This window comes from Pseudonaja textilis, chromosome 3 (genome assembly GCF_049901715.1).
Source record: "Pseudonaja textilis isolate UNSWEBS1 chromosome 3, rPseTex1.2, whole genome shotgun sequence".
NCBI lineage: Eukaryota > Metazoa > Chordata > Lepidosauria > Squamata > Elapidae > Pseudonaja > Pseudonaja textilis.
Genome location: NC_141992.1, coordinates 88,628,039 through 88,648,374, shown reverse-complemented (window position 1 = coordinate 88,648,374; position 20,336 = coordinate 88,628,039). Strand labels below are relative to the sequence as shown.

The following is a 20,336-nucleotide window of genomic DNA, read 5'->3' as shown; positions in this document are numbered from 1 at the left end:
CTACTACGTGACTTCTGGTGATGAAGGGAGGGCGAACAGAGGTGTAGAAGCCCGTCTCCTGTCCTTCTAAATCCTTTTTGCTGTTTGGCACGAACCCTCGGGGTGCACGGTTCCTGTAGAGAACCGTGCTGGTGTCGGGAGACTCAGGCTGCAGTGAGAGGGGAGGGCAACCCCTCATCGCAACGAAGAGAAACCCTGCAGAGGCTATCCAGCAAGAGATTGCAGGCTTGTAATGGTGATCCCATAGTCCAAACAGTCACCCATGAAAGGAAGAGAGTGAGTGACAGCCTGTGGCAGCTAAAGAAGAGGTTTGTGCAGAGATCCTGTGACAGTGGTCGATTATTGATTAGTGAAGAGATTTGTTGAGAAGCAACAAGCTGATCAGAGCCTGGAAAGAAGCAGGAAAGAAGAGAGGGCGCGAAAGTGTCTGAAAGTGAAAGGGCTCAGGAGGAGGAAGTGAAGAAACAGTAGTGACCTAGAGAAGGAGGCTCGGATCAGAGAGGTTTGCTATATTGTTGCCAGTTGGAGAAAAAAGTTTGACTCATGGAGGTTTGGGGTGCTTTTGGATTATTTTTTGCTTGGAAGGATTGGGCTGGCTACTTTTGAGACCGGGAGAAGACTTGAACCTTTGAACTAGATTAAAGACTTGTGGTTATAGACAATATCAATAACTGATTTAAGTCTCTCTGAATGTGGAATGGGGATTGCTGGCTGGGGGAGTACTTTAGTGGAGAATTTTGGAAAAATTATTTGCTTGAAACCCAAGACAGAAGGAGGAGTGTGTACTGCTGAGTGTGTTGAGATATTAGGAAGCCATAAATGTTACTCAGTAATTATTTTTTTTCTTTCTTTTTTTTGCCTAAATGTGAGGAAGTGAAATCATCTAGCTTCAGAGACAGAGAGCTGGACAATTAATTTAAGACTCTCCCCTTTCTTAATTTTGGATATATGGATCAACTATTCTATATTTTATTATCCTCTACCTATGTATTGACTGAAGAAGGAGAGACATTTGATGAGTGTAATTGTGAGGTATTCTGTCAGTCCCAGCTGATTTATCAGCATCTTGTTAAGTAACATTGATATTGATAACACTAATCATTTAATATTTATATTTACTACATTTATAGTTATAACTGATTAACTACATATTAATATTTGAGTATATCTTGCTTATTACTTTAAATAATCAATTGACTTTTTGAGGTTAATCAATTTCTAAAATTTTCTATGTGCATTGATGAAGTCTTTATAATACTATAATATAATATTGTCTCATAATATATATAGATATATATCTTTATACATATGTGGAATGGTGTAGAATATACAATAGACAAGATTTGTATATAATTAGAGAAATAGGAGAAGGTATCTATCATTACTGTTACTTGGATTTCATAATATTGAGAAATAAGCATAGATTTTACAAATGCATATATCTAATTTAGAATTTTGAAATTTTATTGGATAGTATTTGAATTTACAAGTTTGTTGGATATATTAAAGAATTTAGCAAATTAAGAGATAGATAGACAAATTAGTTAATTAGTTATTAGTCAATTTAGTTTATTGGTTAATTTTACGATATCTTATTTAACAGTAAATGCTAATCTGGGACAATGTAATCAATATAATACAAAAACAGAAACAAATTTTAGGAGAAATGACTTCCATAACTACTACAATGCTCAAAGCTGGAAAGAAGACGACATTAACAACTCCAATAGCAATACCCTCACCAACGTCACAGAAGACAATTGAGGAATCATTAACACTGGAGAAACAGACTTCTATTACAAATACCAATATCCATTTGACACTGCTTACTCTACAAGATTCTATGTCAAAGCTACAAGAAATAATGCTCAAAAATCATACAGATACAAGAGCAGATATAAATGAACTAAAAGAAGAGATGGGGAAATTAAAAGCAGAAATGAAAGTAGATATTTCTAAAGTAGATGAAAAAATTGGAACTTTACAGCAAGCATTGTAGAAAAATGAATTGATAATAAAAGAAGTAGAGAAAAGGACAGAACAAACTGAAAAAAAAATGGAAAGAGTGGATGAACACTTAAAGACTATGAGTAAGGAAATGGAAGATTCCCTGGTGTATTTAGAAATGGGCAAGGCTGCAACATATCTAAGATTCCAAAATATAGGGGAATCAAAAGAAGAAGACTTAGATCAGGTGATGGCGGAAATCTTGGCGGAGGTACTGGAAAGAGACAAAGATGAGATTCTGAAAGAGCTGGATGAAGTCTATAGAGTAAGTACTAATTATGCAAGATGACACACATGCCCAAGAGAAGTGCATGTACGTTTTGCAATAAGAAAGGTCCGGGACATTATATATATAATATCGAGAGACGAAACAATGAAGTATAAGGACAAAGAAATTTCAGTTCTTAAACAAATCCCAAGAAGGGTTAGACAAGCAAGACGAGATTACAAATCCCTGGTGGCCCAATTAAGTCGAAAAGGTATTTTGTTTAAATGGCTTGTCCCAGAAGGGATGTTAATTACTTGGGGGGAAAGAAAAATTAAAGTAGACTCTTTCGAAAAAGCCCAAGATTTCTATGAAAGACTGGTAGGCTCTGAAGAGCAGACCAGTAAAGACAAATTAGAACCAGAATCCCAAGAAGACCAAGAGCATCAAAAGAAGGGACAGAAGACCCCAGAAAACTTGGAAAACAACCAGCAACAACAAGAAGAAAAAGAAGAAAGCAAGGCACAGTATCAACCACAGGTAGAACTTGGAGTAACTACAAAGCAAAGAGTGAGAAATAATGAGACTTAAACTTTCAAGAAGAATAAGACCAATCAAAAATAAAGAAGAAAAAATAAGAAGTAAGAAAAATCATCCAGTAGCAACAAGAAAGAGAAGATTTTAGATTAACAAACATAACGTAAAGAGAAAAAAGTGTGATTAGGAGATAAAGAAATAGATACAACTAGAACTATGGAAAAAGAGGTGAAACTCTTATCCATTAATATAAATGGCTTAAACTCAAAAATAAAAAGACAAAGGATTCTGGCAAAGTTGATAAAACAAAATGCAGATATTGTTTGTTTACAGGAAACACACATTTTAAAAATACAGGAAAAATATTTAGTCTGCTCCAAATTAGGGGCAGTGTTTATGGCTTCTGCAGATAATGAAAAAAAGAATGGAATAGCAGTTTACATTAAAGAAGAGATAAAAGCAACATTAATATTTTCAGACCCCAAAGGAAGAGTTCTGGCAATAGAAATATTTAAAAAAAAATCCTATTGGTGGTAAATTATGCCCCTAATGCCAATCAAAAAGAATTCTATAAGGCTTTATATGCCAAAATCATTGAACCGGAAAGGAAAAATATTTGTATTATAGGGGATTTTAATGCTGTAGCAGATCTTCAAAAAGATTATAATGGGGGGGTGAATAAGATGGGAAGGGGAAAAAAAGAAGAGAGAATTACCTAAAATTTGTGAAGAAATGATTAAAGAATTAAATTTAATAGATGTATGGAGAAAATTAAATCCAGATAAGAGACAATTCACTTCCTACTCAAATCCCCACCACTCATGGTCGCGCATTGACATGGCATGGCTAAGTGGAGATTGAGTAGAAGATGTGACAGAAGCAGAAATTATACCGAACTCTTGGGCAGATCATAACCCTCTTAGAATCAATTGGAAAGGTAAGAAAAAATCAAGGAGAAGGTGGACTTTAGATTCTCAACTATTAAAGGATGAGGAATTTATAAAAAACTTAAGGAAGAATTAACTTTCTATTTTAAAGAAAACAATAACCTAGACACAGCTATCCAAAATTTGTGGGATGCTATGAAAGCCGTTATATGGGGAATTATAATATCTTACACTGCACAAAAAAATAAAGAAAAACATGCTCAGCATAACAATTTATACCAAACAATTAAGAAACTAGAATCCGAATTACAGGATGCCCCACAAAACATTAAAATACAAGAACAATTGATTCTCTATAAACATAAACTCAATTTAATGGAACAGGAAGAATTGATTAGAAACTTGAAAGCAACCAAGCAAATATATTTTGAACAAGCAAATAAGCCTGGCAGATGGCTCTTTTATAAGCTTAAAAAAGAGAAAGAGAAAGAACCATCTACCAACTACAAGATGAAAGTGGAAATTATCAACATACAATAGAGAAGAAAAAAGAGATTGCATATAAATATTTTGAGAATCTGTATAAGAAAGAGAGAGTAGATGAAGATCAGATAACGGAATATCTAAGAGAAAAAAGAATTCAAGAAATTAATGATGAGATGAAAGAATTTTTGACAAAGGACATATCTATGACAGAATTAAAACAAGCAATTAGAACCCAGAAAAGTAATAAAACCCCAGGCCCTGATGGCTTCCCAGAAAATTTTTATAGAGCAATAGAAGATCAAGTGGGACCAATAATGGTGGATTTATATAATGAGATATAATATTATCTGCTAAAATGCCAGACATGTGGAGAGAAACATTAATTTCACTAATCCTGAAGGGGGGATTCAGATGCCAGAACAATACAAAACTATAAACCAATTTCTTTGTTGAATGTAGATTATAAAATATTTACTACTATTATTGCTACTAGATTAAAAAAAATTCTGAACAATTACCTACATCCAGACCAAAATGAATTTCTTCCAAATAGACAAATTAGGAACAATTTCAGAATAATAATGGATAGTTTGGAATATTATGAAGCCCATCCAAGGAAACAGGTAGCTCTTGTTTTTTTGGATGCTCAAAAGGCTTTCGACAATCTTAATTGGCAATTTATGATTCAGCAAATTTATGATATGAATTTCAGCACCAATTGGGGAATATTATAACAGCAATTTATTCACTACAAAAAGCAAATATCATAATAAATGGAGAGAATACCCAAACTATAAATATAGAAAAAGGAGTCCAACAAGGCTGTCCGTTGTCCCCTCTGCTCTTCATATTATCATTAGAAATACTATTAGAAAGAGTGAGACAAAATCCTGAAATAAAAGGATTGAAAATTAAAAATGAAGAATATAAACTGCAAGATTTTGCAGAAGATATGGCCTTTATTATGGAAGATCCAATAGAAAAAGGACAAATATTAATTAAGGAACGAGAAAGATATGGAGCGGTGGCAGGATTGAAAATTAATAGACAGAAAACAAAACTTCTAGTAAAAAACTTAACAGATCTACAAATAACAAAATTAGAAAGGGTGCTCGGACTACAAACAACAAGAAAAATTAAATATTTGGGAATATGGCTGACAGCACACTGTAAGGCGATAAAGGGGAATAATTATAATAAGCTATTACAACAAACAAAAAAAGATTTGGAATTATGGACGAAAATGCAACTGTCATTATTAGGAAGAATAGCAGCCATAAAAATGTCTATATTACCAAAATTTCTTTATCTCAAACTATTCCAGTTAAATTAGAAAAGACCTTTTTCAATAATCTTAATAGAATGACAGCAAAATTTATCTGGCAGGGTAAAAAACCCAGAATAAAAATGAAATTACTACAAGATATGAAGAACAGAGGAGGCTTTGGATTGCCAAATTGGGAATTATATTATAGTGCAGCAACATTAGTTTGGCTAAAAAATTGGATTAATTTAAAGAACAAAAGAATATTAGCTATAGAAGGTCATGATCTTCAGAGAGGATGGCATGCCTTTCTTTGGGACATAGGACCTACTAAACAAAAATATTTCCACAGACATCTGATTAGAGATTCATTGATATACATTGGATCAAGGTTAAAAAGAAACACTACATAAAAATCCCAATTTGGCTATCTACAATGGAAACAACGATCCACCCAAATAATTTAGACCTGAACAAAATGTTAAACTTATTGGATACATATGGAAATTTAAAAACAATACAGGAGCTCCAAGAACAAGGGCTACGAGTAGACTGGTGGGCTTATCTTCAAATACTAAGTCGATATAAAAAGGATGTAAAGGAGTATGGAATATACTTGAAACCTCAACAATTAGACAAAAATTTATTAGGCCCAGATAAAAAAAATATTACCAAAATTTATAAGTATCTCCTAGAAGTAGAATTAGAAGAAGTAGTAAACGGATGCATGATCGCATGGGGTCAAAATATTGGTCATAACATAAAGATATCAGAGTGGGAGACTGTACGGAATAGAAACCACAAATTAACAAAATCAGTAACATACAAAGAAAATGCATATAAAATGTTCTATAGGTGGCACTTACCCCCTTCGAGATTAGCAAAAATGTACCCTAAAATGAGTTCCATATGTTGGAAATGTAAAAAAAAGAGGGAACATATTATCATATGTGGTGGTCTTACCCAGAGGCTCAAAAATACTGGTTCAAAATTCAATTGGCTACAGGAAATCACCAGTGAACAACTAGACCTAGAACCAGACCTCTTCCTATTGGAGATCTTCAAAGAAAATACGTAGAGTACAAAATACTTATTATTACACATATTGACTGCTTCCAGGATCGCCTTTGCCCAATGTTGGAAACAGCCATATACACCTGTAGAGGAACTGGTTATACAAAAAGTTATGAATTGGATAAATTAACGCTGAGTTTAAAAGATAAGGAATCTTCAAATATAGAATATAGATTAAATATAGAATATAGATAAAATAAGAATATAATTATGCACAAATTAATATTTGTAAATATCGCATGATAATTGTTACACGATAAGCATCACAAACAGCTGTTATTATATATTTTTTATATTTTTAATGTAATAAAATTCAATAAAGTTTATTTAAAAAAAAATAAAATAAAATATTATTGTGCGGAAGTTTGAACATTTAAATTTAAAAATAAAAAATAAAATTCCAAAACAACATTAGGTTATGGATTACAATATTAGGCAAAAGATTACTGGAGCAAGAGAGATTTTAATGTTTTTTAAATTTAAAATAATAAAAAAATGACATCCATTTCTGTTTATCATTTTTGTCACTGAGTAGCATATATATATTTGGAGGGGGGAGCTGTCCTTTGTTAAATACTTTTTCCTAATGCAGCTATTTTTAAGTAAAATTTTAACTAAATATTCCCTTGCAGATACTTCTTGGAAGGAAGTTTTCTTGACATTGTGATTTTGGACAAGAAAGAGCTACATACTAGTAGACTTTTCAGTGTTCTCTAAGTCACTCACTGAATCCATTCTGAGGGATCTTACAAATCTACTGTCAAGTTTCCAAATGATGAAATCCATTTAAAAAGAAAAGAGCAAAGTCCATCTTCCAAAACAATTTCTTTTATTTAGGAAAGCATCAAATTGGCAAAGTCCATGGTAATTCCGGATCTGACACAACCCGGAATTACCCCACAATATAAGAAGGTAGAAACAACACCCAAAAGTCACATTCTCCAATAGAAGTAATTCAACATTGCTTGATGTCATAAATCTCCACTTCAAGGGGCCTGAACACGATCAGCTCATTTTCCCACAGGAAGAAGAATCACCTAGCCAAAACAACTCTCTTTATCTCCACTCTTCCCCCCTTAGGAATGTGGCAAGCCCGAAACCCTTCCCCCATGACTGCCAACGAGAAAGTAAGAAAAAGAATATATACTAAGCCTAACTAAAATGGCTACACATATGTCAATTTCAGGCTTGACATCTACTGTCAGATACATTTGTAAAAGTTACATCCCTAGTCACAGTTCTTTTTCTTTTCCTTTCCTTTCCTTTCCTTTCCTTTCCTTTCCTTTCCTTTCCTTTCCTTTCCTTTCCTTCCCCCCCCTCCCCTCCCCCCCTTCTCCTTTCCTCTCTTTTGTTTTGACTCCTAGTGACTGCCTGAACTGCAGTTTTCTTAGTAAGGTTTTTTCAGAAATGGTTTGTCATTGCCTCCTTCCTAGGCTGAGATAGAGTGACTGCCCCAAGGTCACCCAGCTGGCTTTGTGCCTAAGGCAGGATTAAAACTCACAGTGTCTCAGGTTCTAGCCTGATGCCTTAATTACGATACCATGCTAAAACAGTAGAGTCACAATTCCATTTCATAAACATCCCCAAAACTGTTCATTTTGTGTTCATGTGAGAAAGACCTACCAAGAAATAAGGACTAGGAAAACATGCAACATTTGACATTGTTTCTCCAAAGAACTGTGAATAGTACAACAGTAATGCAACAGTACATGCAAGAACCTCATATTTTGAAAGAGGTGAGCAATCCCACTTCAAATACCACATGTCTCTTCCTTTTTTTCTGCAGCCTTCGCAAGAATGCCCCCATGGTTAATATTTGGTTCTAGTATAGGCTATTGTATATTGGCGTGAAATCATGTAGAATAAGTGAATTAAGCCTCTATTAATTTTAATTAACCTATGACACATTTAATAACATCACTTCCCCCCCCCCATTATGAAATAATTAGAATTAAAATAACCACAGTTCCCAACATCTCAAAGGATTTGTTACTTGACCATTCTTTCCCCCTTCAATAATTATTTGCATATGGAAGATACAGGGTGTTTAGACCAGCATGCCGGATAATTAGTGGAGAAGCTCAGATGCGTCTGTTGCCCCGTCTTTCAGATCCTATCAGCTTTTTAAAAAGAAAATATTCACAGCAATAATGTTCACAGAAGCTTGCTAAACAAGCTACAGTTATTTATATGACAATAAACAATGAGATAGCAGGGAGTCACATGTTGGACACAAGACCAATAGCAGACTACCTTCTGCTATATTTACCTGCAAGCAGAAAATGGTTGCACTATAAGTGTTGCAGCTACGTACAGTAGATGAGTGATTGACTTGATATCCAGCTGTGACAGCATGAAACCTTTTAAGTATTTTCCTAATCACAGATTCATGATAGCAGTAGAGGCGGGTTCAATGTTATTTGCTAATTCCTGGCACCAACTGGCTAGGACAGTTTTCTCTGAAATCTGTTCAACAAATCTGTGCCACAGACATGATTATTGAGGGAATATCTTGAAACGGAAGGTATTTGCACACACATTGATTGTTCAACAAGAGAGGCAGATTCTGATGAAGTTTGCAATATTATGTGCCGATTAAATGGCATTGAGAGAAAAAAGCTTAAAGTGCATGCTCAAAAAAATGTGAATGCTGATTTTGTTAATTTTGTAAATTTCTATATGATTTTTTTAGTGCCATATGAAAGAAAATAATCTTAATCTTGGACATTCCTTGTCCAGCCTTGTACCTTCATACTTTACTTCCTCAGATGCAATGGTTGAAATATAGTTTTCCAATCCAGGAATTACAGAGTGGAGATTTTCACAGTTGCTATTTATTGATGGAATGACATTCAGGTACTACTCTATGAGACAAGGAATTTATTGTTTCATCTGGTATTATACAGAAGTAATTTCCCCAATTCACTAATTGTTGAATTGAGATATAGTACTGGTAGGAAAAAAGAGAAAGAGGATAATACAACAGTATAGAATCTGGGCACTGGGTTTAGATATATGTTGGTTTAATTAATCAAATATCTGTTTAATATCATCATAAAGAAAGGCATACCGATTTTTACAATTATACAAAGCATGAATGTGAAAGAAAAAAATGGTCCCAAACATTCAATTATCCATCCCATTGATTTAAATTTGACAATTTTGCTAACTTAACATAAATGATATTCTCAGTAGCTAAAAGAAAGACTATAATGCATCAAATTGCCACCATTAAACACTTTTCATAGGTCATTTCCCATTCATCACTAAATCAATCTAAAAACTGTCCTCATTCCTTCTATGGCAGCACAATGGTTAGATGATTTTAGAAGATGTTGCAAAATGCTAGAGGGAAATTTTCACAGTACTTTAGCAACTTTTATGAAATGAAAACCAGAAAATGCCACCGCAAATTTATGTAGGACATTCATTCATTTAAATTAACAACCAAAAGCCACCTTTTCATTACTGAGAAGGTGTAAATCACTATATTTCTGAACTTCAAGAAAGCTCCACTGCTGAAAAGAATTTCATGTTAACAACATGGCCCTGTTCCCTTTTAAATTGTGTATTAAATGTCAAACTAAGAGTGAGACACACATAGATGCACATATCCAAACATTTAAAACTACTATCAGTGAAAAAAACAGGAAAAAAATTACTTCCAGTACATAAGCTTGTTTTCTCTGATTTATTCCAGCACAACAATCAAAGCGATCTTTAAAAATGCCTTTACCTAGAAGTCAATCTCCAAACTGCTTTCAATTCTTCTGGAAAGCAGGTAGTAGACTAAGACAATAAAGCATTATCAGTGTCTCTTCCAGTATTTTTGCCCTATTGGTACTTCCAGTAGTAACTGCTAAGCAGCTACCATTCACACAAACATACATAACAAGTTTTGACTTGCTATTAAGATTAACATGATCTAGTGACATAGAACACAATTTCAAAATATTTATTGTAGTTTGAAAAATGAGTAATACTTTGCAATGATGCTTTCAAAGAGCACTTATTTTTTAAATTAGACCTATAAAATAAATCAGTACTATTAATTTTCTTCCCCTGATTTCCCTTGATAGGGGTGTACAGGAGTTAAAGAAGAGGGAAAAATGACTTCACAACCTTCCTATAATGTAAAATCAAAACCAAAAAAATCAATAAGGAACCCATAATCCTTTGTTATAATGGCGTTTGAACTTGCTACCTCCTAGTTCATAGTGCTAACTGCAATTGTGCTCCATCTACAACTCTCTGTTGGCATATTCTAAAGTTCAGTTTAAGTTGTGACATTCATACCGTGAATGGCTATTCTAGTTTGTATACAGAATAATTTATGTACTATTACATTTATATTCCTCTAAGAATGAGGAGGGAGAAATCATGAAATATTAATAAGTATCAACAAAGCTGTGAAAGTTTTAGAAAAATCTTCTGCATTAAAGCATACAGTAATTTGCAAATGAAAATCTAACATACAGGGAAGATAGGTGACGGTGGCCAGATTAACAGAAAATGGGAAGGCACTGTGAAGATTAGCAGATGTGAGGTGGGGAAACTGTTGGGCATGGGGGTTAAGAAGACTGAGACTAGGTGAGCTGATGGAAGGGAGGTGCATCTGGACAATATGTTTACTTTTATCCATTATGCAAGTGGATGGACAGATTGAAAGGACATCCAGGTGGGGAGGAAGGGATATCTTCTTTTAAAAAATCAAAAGGGAGGCATCAGTTTGAAAAGTTTAGGAAGCCTTATTGCAAAGCAAGGGTCGTGCCACTTTTTTGAACTAAGTCAAAAGATGGTGTGACCGGAAGTTTTTGGGGAGATTAAAATTACATTAAATTGTAATAATTAAGTAAAGACAGTACACTTACAGCAATTCACATCTCTCATCTCCAACAATTGCCAGGTTTAATTTAAAGATTATGAGAAGGAGAGGCATTTGCTGCATTTGGCCAATGAACACCTCCCGCATGAAGAGGCCCTTTCTGATTCCCTAGGGGACTCAGTCTGTGTACCCTGAGCCAAAAGTTATTTTATTTTTCTTTCAGTGTCAGCATCAGGACAAGACAATGTAATAGGATAAACAGCTCTTAAGGAAAGCATTGGTTATTCGGTGGCTTAGAATATTTTGAATATGTCACAATATCCATTAGAAATCCATCTGAGTCCACAGTCCTAAAACTGCTCTACTGCAGCACTGGCAAAGTAATATAATTTCCCCCCACCCTTTCCCTATCACCACAACACACCCCCCCCATTTCATTCTCACAACAAACCTGTGAGGTAGACTAGGCAGAGAACTAATGTCTAGATCCAAATTTGGTGATTTGAAGACTTGTGGACCCAGCCAGCTGAGGGGTGTGCATAAGCAGACAATGGTGCCTATCCTCCTTGTCCTATTGTCCCCTATTATTAGTTCCTATTTCTTATACAGTATTTAAACTTATGTTTATTCTTATTTCTATTGTATTGTAAGCTTTTGACAAAATAAATAAATAAATAAATTCTGGGAGTTGGACATCCACAAGTTGTCAAGTGGTCAAGTTTAGAGATCCTTGGTCTAGATTCAGATCACCTTCTGAACTTCCCATTTAGTGGACTATAGTTAATTTTATCAGTTTTTAAATTCAAAGTTGTATCAGTGGGGGCAGGGGAACCACTTCTTACATACGGGGCTGGGAAATGATGGCAAAATGATATGTAATATTGTATCAATTGTTATTTATTTATATTGCATTTATTCTCCAAAGAACCAGATTACTACAACCTTCAACTAAGAAAGAGTAAATTATCAAAATGCTGAATGAGTTTTGGTTTTAAGTATGAATAGGCACATGCTATCGAAGGAGTTTTATATGAGCAAACCTTCTTTAGTTTCTTTTGAAAAAAAATTCACAAGCCTTATCTGAGCAGGAATCTACAGGTTTGCTTCAGATTTCTCCAGTCATTCTTTGAAAAAAAAAGGGGGGGGTGTCCCTAAATCCCTATAGCTTTTATTCAAGATTTCAGAGCTCTTTCGGCTTCCCTCCGAATTCCTCTGATGTTTTGCCTGAGGCAGAGCCCTTAAATTCATTTCTCATTTTGTCTGAGGTGAAAATGTGGGGGTCCCTGCTTAACATTCAATCCACATATTCCCAGTTAATCAAATGAGGGACAAAGGTTGCTCAAGAAATGCGAAAAAGAGGCACTGCCTTGTTGATAAAGGCAGGAAAGAGTTCTCAATTCCCAAATACAAATGAATCCAGGCCTGATCCCAAAAGGCCTAACAGACTCCTTGAATATGAATAGGATAGGACAGGATTAGGATAGGATAGGATTAGGATAGAATAGGATAGCCAGAAGAAACATTTTGTTCTTGTGCCTAACATTCCAGAGAGTTCCTCTGATAATCATTTTATTTTGTTCCTAAATGTAATGGTATGAGGAAAGAGACTGCAAAAGTGACAGCAAGAGAATTTCAGACTTGCAAGATTCATAGCTTTACAATAAAAGGTCATGTTTCCCATCTGGTGTACACCATCTGGTGTACCTTGTAAGGCTATCAGTCCTACAAGTCTGAAAGTACAATTGTCCCATCATTGACTTTACAGCCCAAGAACTTAGAGAAAGTTCCTTCTGAGCTTCTTGCTCTGCCCAGTATACAGGTGCAGGCTATGCCGTCTCTTATGTGACTATTTCTTAGACAACATTTCTTCACTCCATCTCCCAAGGTCTTTCCCATATATACCATTATACTAAAAGATATGTTTGAATAATTATGTTTGTGTACAGCCTACGGTCATCCACTAAATGTTTAAACCCTGCTGCTTGTGCTATATTCTAATCATTTGTACCTGAAATGTGAAGAAGAAGAACGTGAATTTAAATTTTACTTTAAAACAAAGCAAACCCTGCAATTAAGAATCCAAGCTAAAATAACTTGAAATTTAAAGCAGTGAGGAAATTAACATAAATAATAAATGGCTCATCCTAGAAAAGGGTTATAAATATACAGGCAATTTACATATACCACCAACGTGTACCCCAATATCCTCTTTTGCTACCTTTCAAGTCCCATAATATATTTCTTTCTTTATAAAGATTGTTTAGATAAATGCACAAATAAATGGGAAGTGGCCATCTTATAAGGTAGATCAGACTAAGAAACCAATGTCACACGGGTCATGCAGGACTGGTATTATTGTAACAGCCATAGCAACAGAATCTTGCAAGTGAAAATTTGAGTTATCTTTCTCTCACTTTAAGTGTCAACTAGGGGAGGGTCTGTCTAAGATGTTTACTCAAAACTAGTTTAATTGGAATGAGTTCAAGCCTTGGTTATCTTTCCATTACCTCAGTAGCAACTCTTCATCTGGTCCTCCAAGGCCATTCCTTGGGCTGAGATGGCAGGGGAATTTCCATGCTAAGACACACACACAAATCCATTTCACTCAGTTGTGTAAAAATAGTGAATAGTATAGGGACCGCCATGCATTTCCCCACACAAACATCTACACAAATCCATGGCCACTTCTGGTAAAAGTATAAGAAAGTATCCTATAAGCCTTGGTTTATTTGGCTTTTGTATCTTGTATTTTAGTATTTATTTATTATTTATTTGATTTGTCAATCGCTTACAAGATACAGGTATAAGAATAAATATAGTTTTGAATACATGAGATAGATACTTAAGAAAACCGCATACATTTTTCTGAAACATTCATAATAATGTGGGGTGGAAGTTTGGAACTCATCCCTTTTAGAAACCAAGAAATGATATTTTTTTTCAGATATATGAAAAAGAGTTTAGGATTCTACAATGCTGGGTACAGAATCTCACAGCTTCAACACTCCACCATTTTTCATATAATATTGTGTAGCAGATGATGGGGAAAGCTTTTCCCAGGGACCCAAGAGATCTGCTATCAATCAGAGTAGAAAATACAGAATTAGAAGGAATGTCGGGTGGGATTAAAGTAGTTTTGTATGTTTCCATCATGTTAGAATTCTTTATTTCTTTGAAAACAATTCCCATTTATGCGCTAGAGGTTCAAAATGTGGTCTCCAACTCACTTGTAGCGTGAACCTCAACACGCTGGCTGAATTATCCTTTTGAGTAACTCTCAACGCTTATTTATTTAGTTATTTATTTATGGTATGGTATGGTATGGTATGGTATGGTATGGTATGGTATGGTATGGTATGGTATGGTATGGTATGGTATGGTATGGTATGGCATGGTATGGCATGGTATATCATTCATGGACCAGCATATTTACATTTCATTTAGATTAATAAAACACGATAAAGTATAAATGTCAAAAAGATTTATGTTCAAATATCAATGTCTAGGGCTAGGCCATCCAATCATTGAAGCATGGTTTATATTAAACAAATCAGATACTAGACTTCAGCTGGTCACAGTGCAAGCCCTTCCTGGACATAGTTGTTGTTTTTTACCTTGAAGGCCTAGTGGGGGTTTGAGTTCAAGTTATCATTGGGGAGGAGGTGTTTGTTTGAAGGGGCCATATCACAACATTTCCGTACAGAATGGTGAAGGTTAAAATGGTATAGGTTCTCCTGCTGGACTAGATGACCTACAAGGTCCCTTCCAGCTCATTCTATTGTAACAAAATTTCTAATCTACTGTTTGATGTGGGACCCTGCAATCACACTCAGCAGAGAACACTATGGCCAGTATTATACAGGGAGATGTCACGTGAGATGCAAAACCTATTCAGGATTGTCCATTGCTGATGTGGTAGTTCAAGCCTGGCACTTGTTTGTGTGGGGTCATTTATATGTATTCCTATGTTTGGATGTTCAGCGACCCATCTGACTTTCCACTGTGAACTGATGTTAAAGTTGTTGGCAACTTTACACCCCTAATATCTAAGAATGGAGGACTTCAGACTGGGGAAGACTCCCAGAAATGAATTTAGAAAGATGCTCAGCTAAGATCATATAGCCAGGGATTCAGTAACTTACAGTGCTAAAGTGTCTGATGGGCAAAAAAATTTGGGGAAAAACCTGCTATACACCATTGCCCAGCTATATGTAGAAGGAAAAGAAGGAAGGGAGGAATGAAGGAAGGAAAGAAAAGGAAGGAAGAAAATAAATTCCAGAAATAGAGTGAAATTAAACACTCTTCCCAAAACATTTAAGGAATTACGGTGGAAGAATACCCTATTATTTCTCATCTGTGATGAGAACGTTATCTAATAAAAGTGAGATTGTGTGAAAAATACAATTTTTTCATACAATACAATATATTCCATTATTCAGACAAAAGAGAATTAAGATTATTAGATTACTAGATCCTTAAAGAGATTCATGGAGCCAATTTTATATGGATTCACTATTATTGATTTATTTGGTATTTGTCTTGTGACACTGTGATTCTGGGGAAATGGACACTAGATTACTGTCTTTCCTACAGATGCTGAGCCCAAACATTTTTGCTCAAAACAATCTTTAAGAATCAATGTCAGAAATACAAGATTTCTTAATCTTCAGGAAGTGGCTTTTGAAAGCTTTCGTCTGGTTTACTTTTTTTAAAAAAAACCCTCCTGGGTTCTTTTGTTTTTAAATATTTTTGGAGTTATGCCCCAAGCATATAATCTGTTTTTGACAATTCAATTGTCACTAGTATTCCAAATCAAAAGCACCAAAACAAAATCGGAATTGACAATCAAAATTCTCCCAGGGTGATGCTGTCCAGCATGTCAGTTTTCCCATGGTACTTCTAGTTACATTTGTGCTTCTTGATATAGATAGGGAAAATATCTTAATAACTTTCATAGCTCTTCAAATTCAAGTGTCCCTTAACAACTAATTAATGTCACCTGGAAAATATTTGATGCTAGTGGTTCTACTATACTGATGCCAGGAAGATTTCCTGACACTGTATAAAATATTGCATTGTTAAATATAATACAACTTTCTCCCTTCTAATATTTAGTATTGTTTATATTTTATTTATTTTTATTATAAAAGTTTCTAGGCTGCTTGAATTGTGCTGTTCTAAGAAGCTTACAAAAATATGTAAAATATACATTGCGATAATTTAAAAATTATCAGCATTATTTAATAACTACAGTAATAACTTTAACATAAATACAATATCTAACATAATCACAATATCATTATGGAAACTTTAATTGTTTACCATATTTGACATTATAAAGGCTGAAGCTCATAACCAATGGCTGATGTCTTTGCAGAGGTTTAATTTTAACAGCTCAGGACAGTGTTAAGTTTAAAAAAAGATTCATATAATAAATTAATTATTCTTGCATGCTGTTGCCTTTATGAAGAAAGAAAAATAAAACTAAGAAACAACAGGGTGTCATTTATTATTAATAGAACTGTATGTGGGCTTAGCTGTACTAATAAAATGAGCTAGAGAAACTCCTGCATTTATAAAGTTCTGTTTGGTGTAACCTTTGAATTTTAGTTGACTGATTGATTGACTGCTTGATTGAGGACCATAAAGTTGATGTTGATTTTTTAAAAAAAACCTTTTATTAAGCCTTTTTATTTTTAAATAGAGAGAAAAGAAATAGACAATGAGAGGAAAGAAGAAAAAAGTAACGCAAGTGAAATGATTAAGCAGGAAATTTACAAGGATCACAATTTCAATAGTTCATTAATCGAATTAAGTATTGTTTTTGAAGATTTCAGGTTGTTCTTAAAATGTACAAACTATAGAATAACACAGTCAGCACAGTACAATTCATAAAGTAAAATTAAATACTGTCACTGGGGCGCTCACATTGCAGCATTGGTCAAAAGGGCCCAGCAGAAATTATACTACCTGAGATTTCTCAGGAAACAAACAACTGAATGAAAAACTGCTGGTGATCTTCTACCACTGCACCATAGAGAATATTTTAACTTACTGCACCTGTGTATGTTTTGCCAGTTACACAAGATAGCGCTCCAGAGGGTTAACATCATAGATCAGAGGATGGTTGGTTGCCTTCTCCCCTCTTTGGAAGAGCTTTAAAGCTCCTGCTACCTTAAAAAAGTTCAAAACATTCTTAAAGATCCATCTCATCCTGGGCACTCCTTTTTTTTAACGATTACCATCTGGCAGACAGTACAGAAAAATAATCAAGGGTTTTCAATTCAATTGTATAGAATGCAAAGAATGTGTGTTTGTTTTATTTTTATAGTTATAATGTACACTGAAGATGGCATTTAATTTCATTGTACGAGGTGCAATGACAATAAACTAAACTAACTAACAAAGGTGTTGAAGAGCTATTCTGACTTAATTGAACTTACAGTCCTAGAATTTAATGAAATTAATATGTAGAACCAGCAGTTTGGCAGTTTGAATCTCACCAGGCTCAAGGTTGACTCAGTCTTTCATCCTTCTGACATGGGTAAAATGAGGGCCCAAATTGTTGGGAGCAATATACTGACTCTGTAAACCACTTAGAGAGGGCTATACAGCATTGTAAAGTGGTATATAAGTCTAAGCGCTATTGCTATATCATATATTTTAATTTGTATATTATCTGTGCTTTTCCTCCAGTTTTGGTATCTCGATCATCCTCTTCCAATACAGTCCCCATCCCCAAATGTAAGTGCAGAATTTAGATTGAATCAAATAAAGAGTATACAGACTTGTCTTGCTCATTCGTCAATCTAGGCCAGTCAGTTTCAACAAATTTTACCTGATCTTTGTCCTGTGCAAAGGTTTCCCATTCAAACAACTGAATGCTCTGGGATTCTCATTTTCCTCTCATTCTCATTCCATGACTTGAAAATGGTTAATATAACGCCTTTCTATAACCAATGAAGCACATACTGACTTCTTTTCGGTGTTCTTTGGCTTTCTCAATTACCCAGTGTGCATCAACAATAATTCATGTTGTTGCTCTGTTATTCTGGACATCTCTTGTTGTTGTTTTTCAGTGCTGTTTTAACTTTGAATGGTCACTAAATGAACTATTGTAAATTGAGGAATACCTGTAGTTTACTATTTTTACAATACAGTAAATTGTCATTAAAGTGACTGTTTGTCTCCAGCATCTTCCAATATAGCCACTGTTAAATATAAGTGCTTGTTTTCTTTAGCAGGGCAGCTAGAATTAATCTTCAGACCTTGGGAACTCTGCTGGGCCTATATACTCTTATCCTTATATCCCAGCATTTCCCACTCATTCCTTCCAGGAGCTCTTCTCCTCCCCATTCATCCCCCTTCATAATGAAATAGCATAGCAAGATTTGAAACCACTTTCGAGATTCAAAGCTCAAAACTATTTTCTGATGAATGAGCAGTTTCACCTTAATAAAATTAATAATATAAAGTCTGTAGTTTTAGATTATCCCAAGAATGTTTTTCTTTTTTATATGCAGTCTTGCAATATACCTTCTCCCAAAGATTTTAACTGGTATTGAGCAAAAGGTTTTTTTTTTCCTGTAGTTTTAAATCAGCTTTCAGTTTGATGGGAGGAATTTTATCCCCACCACCAGAATAAGCAAATTTCACTGACTTAGTTGTGATGGCTAATTCTTGCACCTTTGATACAAGATCATTGAAGAATGAATGTGAATGCCCTTATCTCTGTAGTGATTTTCAAGCAACTTGGCGCTCTGAACTCCCATTCATCCTGCAGTGAAGATACAATTGATATGGGTTGTTTTTTTTTTTTACCATGGTAGCTCTGAAGAATAAGAAGATGGGGAGTCAACCCTACGGCTGCAACATGATGAAAAATTAGACAACATGAGAAAAAACAAGCAGCAGCTATAATTGTCAGGAAATTAGACAAATTTTTATTTGGATCTTCTATATTGTTGTTGTTATTCTTAAATTAATTCTTCAGCAAATATATTGAGAGTTTGCTGTATATACAAAGATAACCAGCTAGATTTTCTCCCTATGGGGAGAAGAATCCTGAACTGTACTCATGTGTGTAAGCCAGTTATTTCTGTGATCAAATTGTATTTATTGTTTTTCTGCTTCAATGGCATCATATTGTTCCTTCTTTCCATTCTTCCAGCTGACGGATGACCTATCCTTCAATATATTCACCTCCATTGGCACAATGACCTTGGCCTTGTTACTGATCTTTCTTCTGGTAGTCATAATTTCCATCATAACTGCCAATAAACGTGCCACCCAAGGGACTTACAGCCCCAGTCGCCAAGAGAAGGAGGGATCCCGAGTTGAAATGTGGAACATGGTGCAACCTCCGCCCTTGGAAAGGCTGATTTAACTGAAATTAATAATGATTTTCTCAATCGATAACATAAAACAAAAAGATGATTTTGGATACCACAGTAGAAGCCTTTAAGACTACACGGATTTCTGCCATTAAACTCAGAAACCTTGTTTATTAATCAAAGGAGGATTCAAGATTGCCTAAGACTTTTCAGCTTTGCCTTTTGCAAATTCAATGCCTATGGAAGGAGGAGAATTTTTTTAAAAGCCAAATTATCCCTCTCTCCTTGCATGGACAAGAAGGTACTTTGACATGCAAGATTTCATTCTAGAAAGCATTCATGATAAAAGTGGCTGGATGCCATATCTCATTTTATGGAAATTGTTATTCATTGCATTGAACATTATACTTACACTACAATCAACTTTCAACTGGAATGGTTCCTGGGATCTGTGTTAAGTGCTTGCATTTCAGATGTGACTGAAAGCCACTTGTTTGGGTCTCTTTCTCTTCTGGCCATCATTGCAGAAGAATGTTGTCACATAATGTTCCATGTATACTCCCTGTCCTTCACATACTTCTATACAGTCTTTAGAAGTAGAGGTGTTTATCTGCAGTACATCAACTTAAATTCTTTAAGTAGGAATTAAGTCAACATTATGGGGAAAAGCTCTTCTTGCAGCAAAATAAAACTTTGAAACCATTCTTCTCTTTGATGT

At 34.7% G+C, this 20,336-nt stretch overlaps 1 protein-coding gene across 3 annotated transcripts in view; it reads left to right on the top strand.

Annotated features, from left to right (window-relative positions):
* Positions 1 to 20,336, top strand: part of CRB1 (crumbs cell polarity complex component 1) — a 151,035-nt gene extending 130,699 nt beyond the window's left edge. The window contains exon 8 of one of the 3 annotated variants that reach the window (XM_087930317.1): positions 19,456 to 20,336. In XM_087930317.1, coding sequence (XP_087786443.1) covers positions 19,456 to 19,671 — 216 coding nt within the window. In that variant the 3' untranslated portion in view covers positions 19,672 to 20,336. The remainder of the gene's footprint in view (positions 1 to 19,455) is intronic. The other 2 variants (XM_087930316.1, XM_087930319.1) reach the window with 2 other exon arrangements.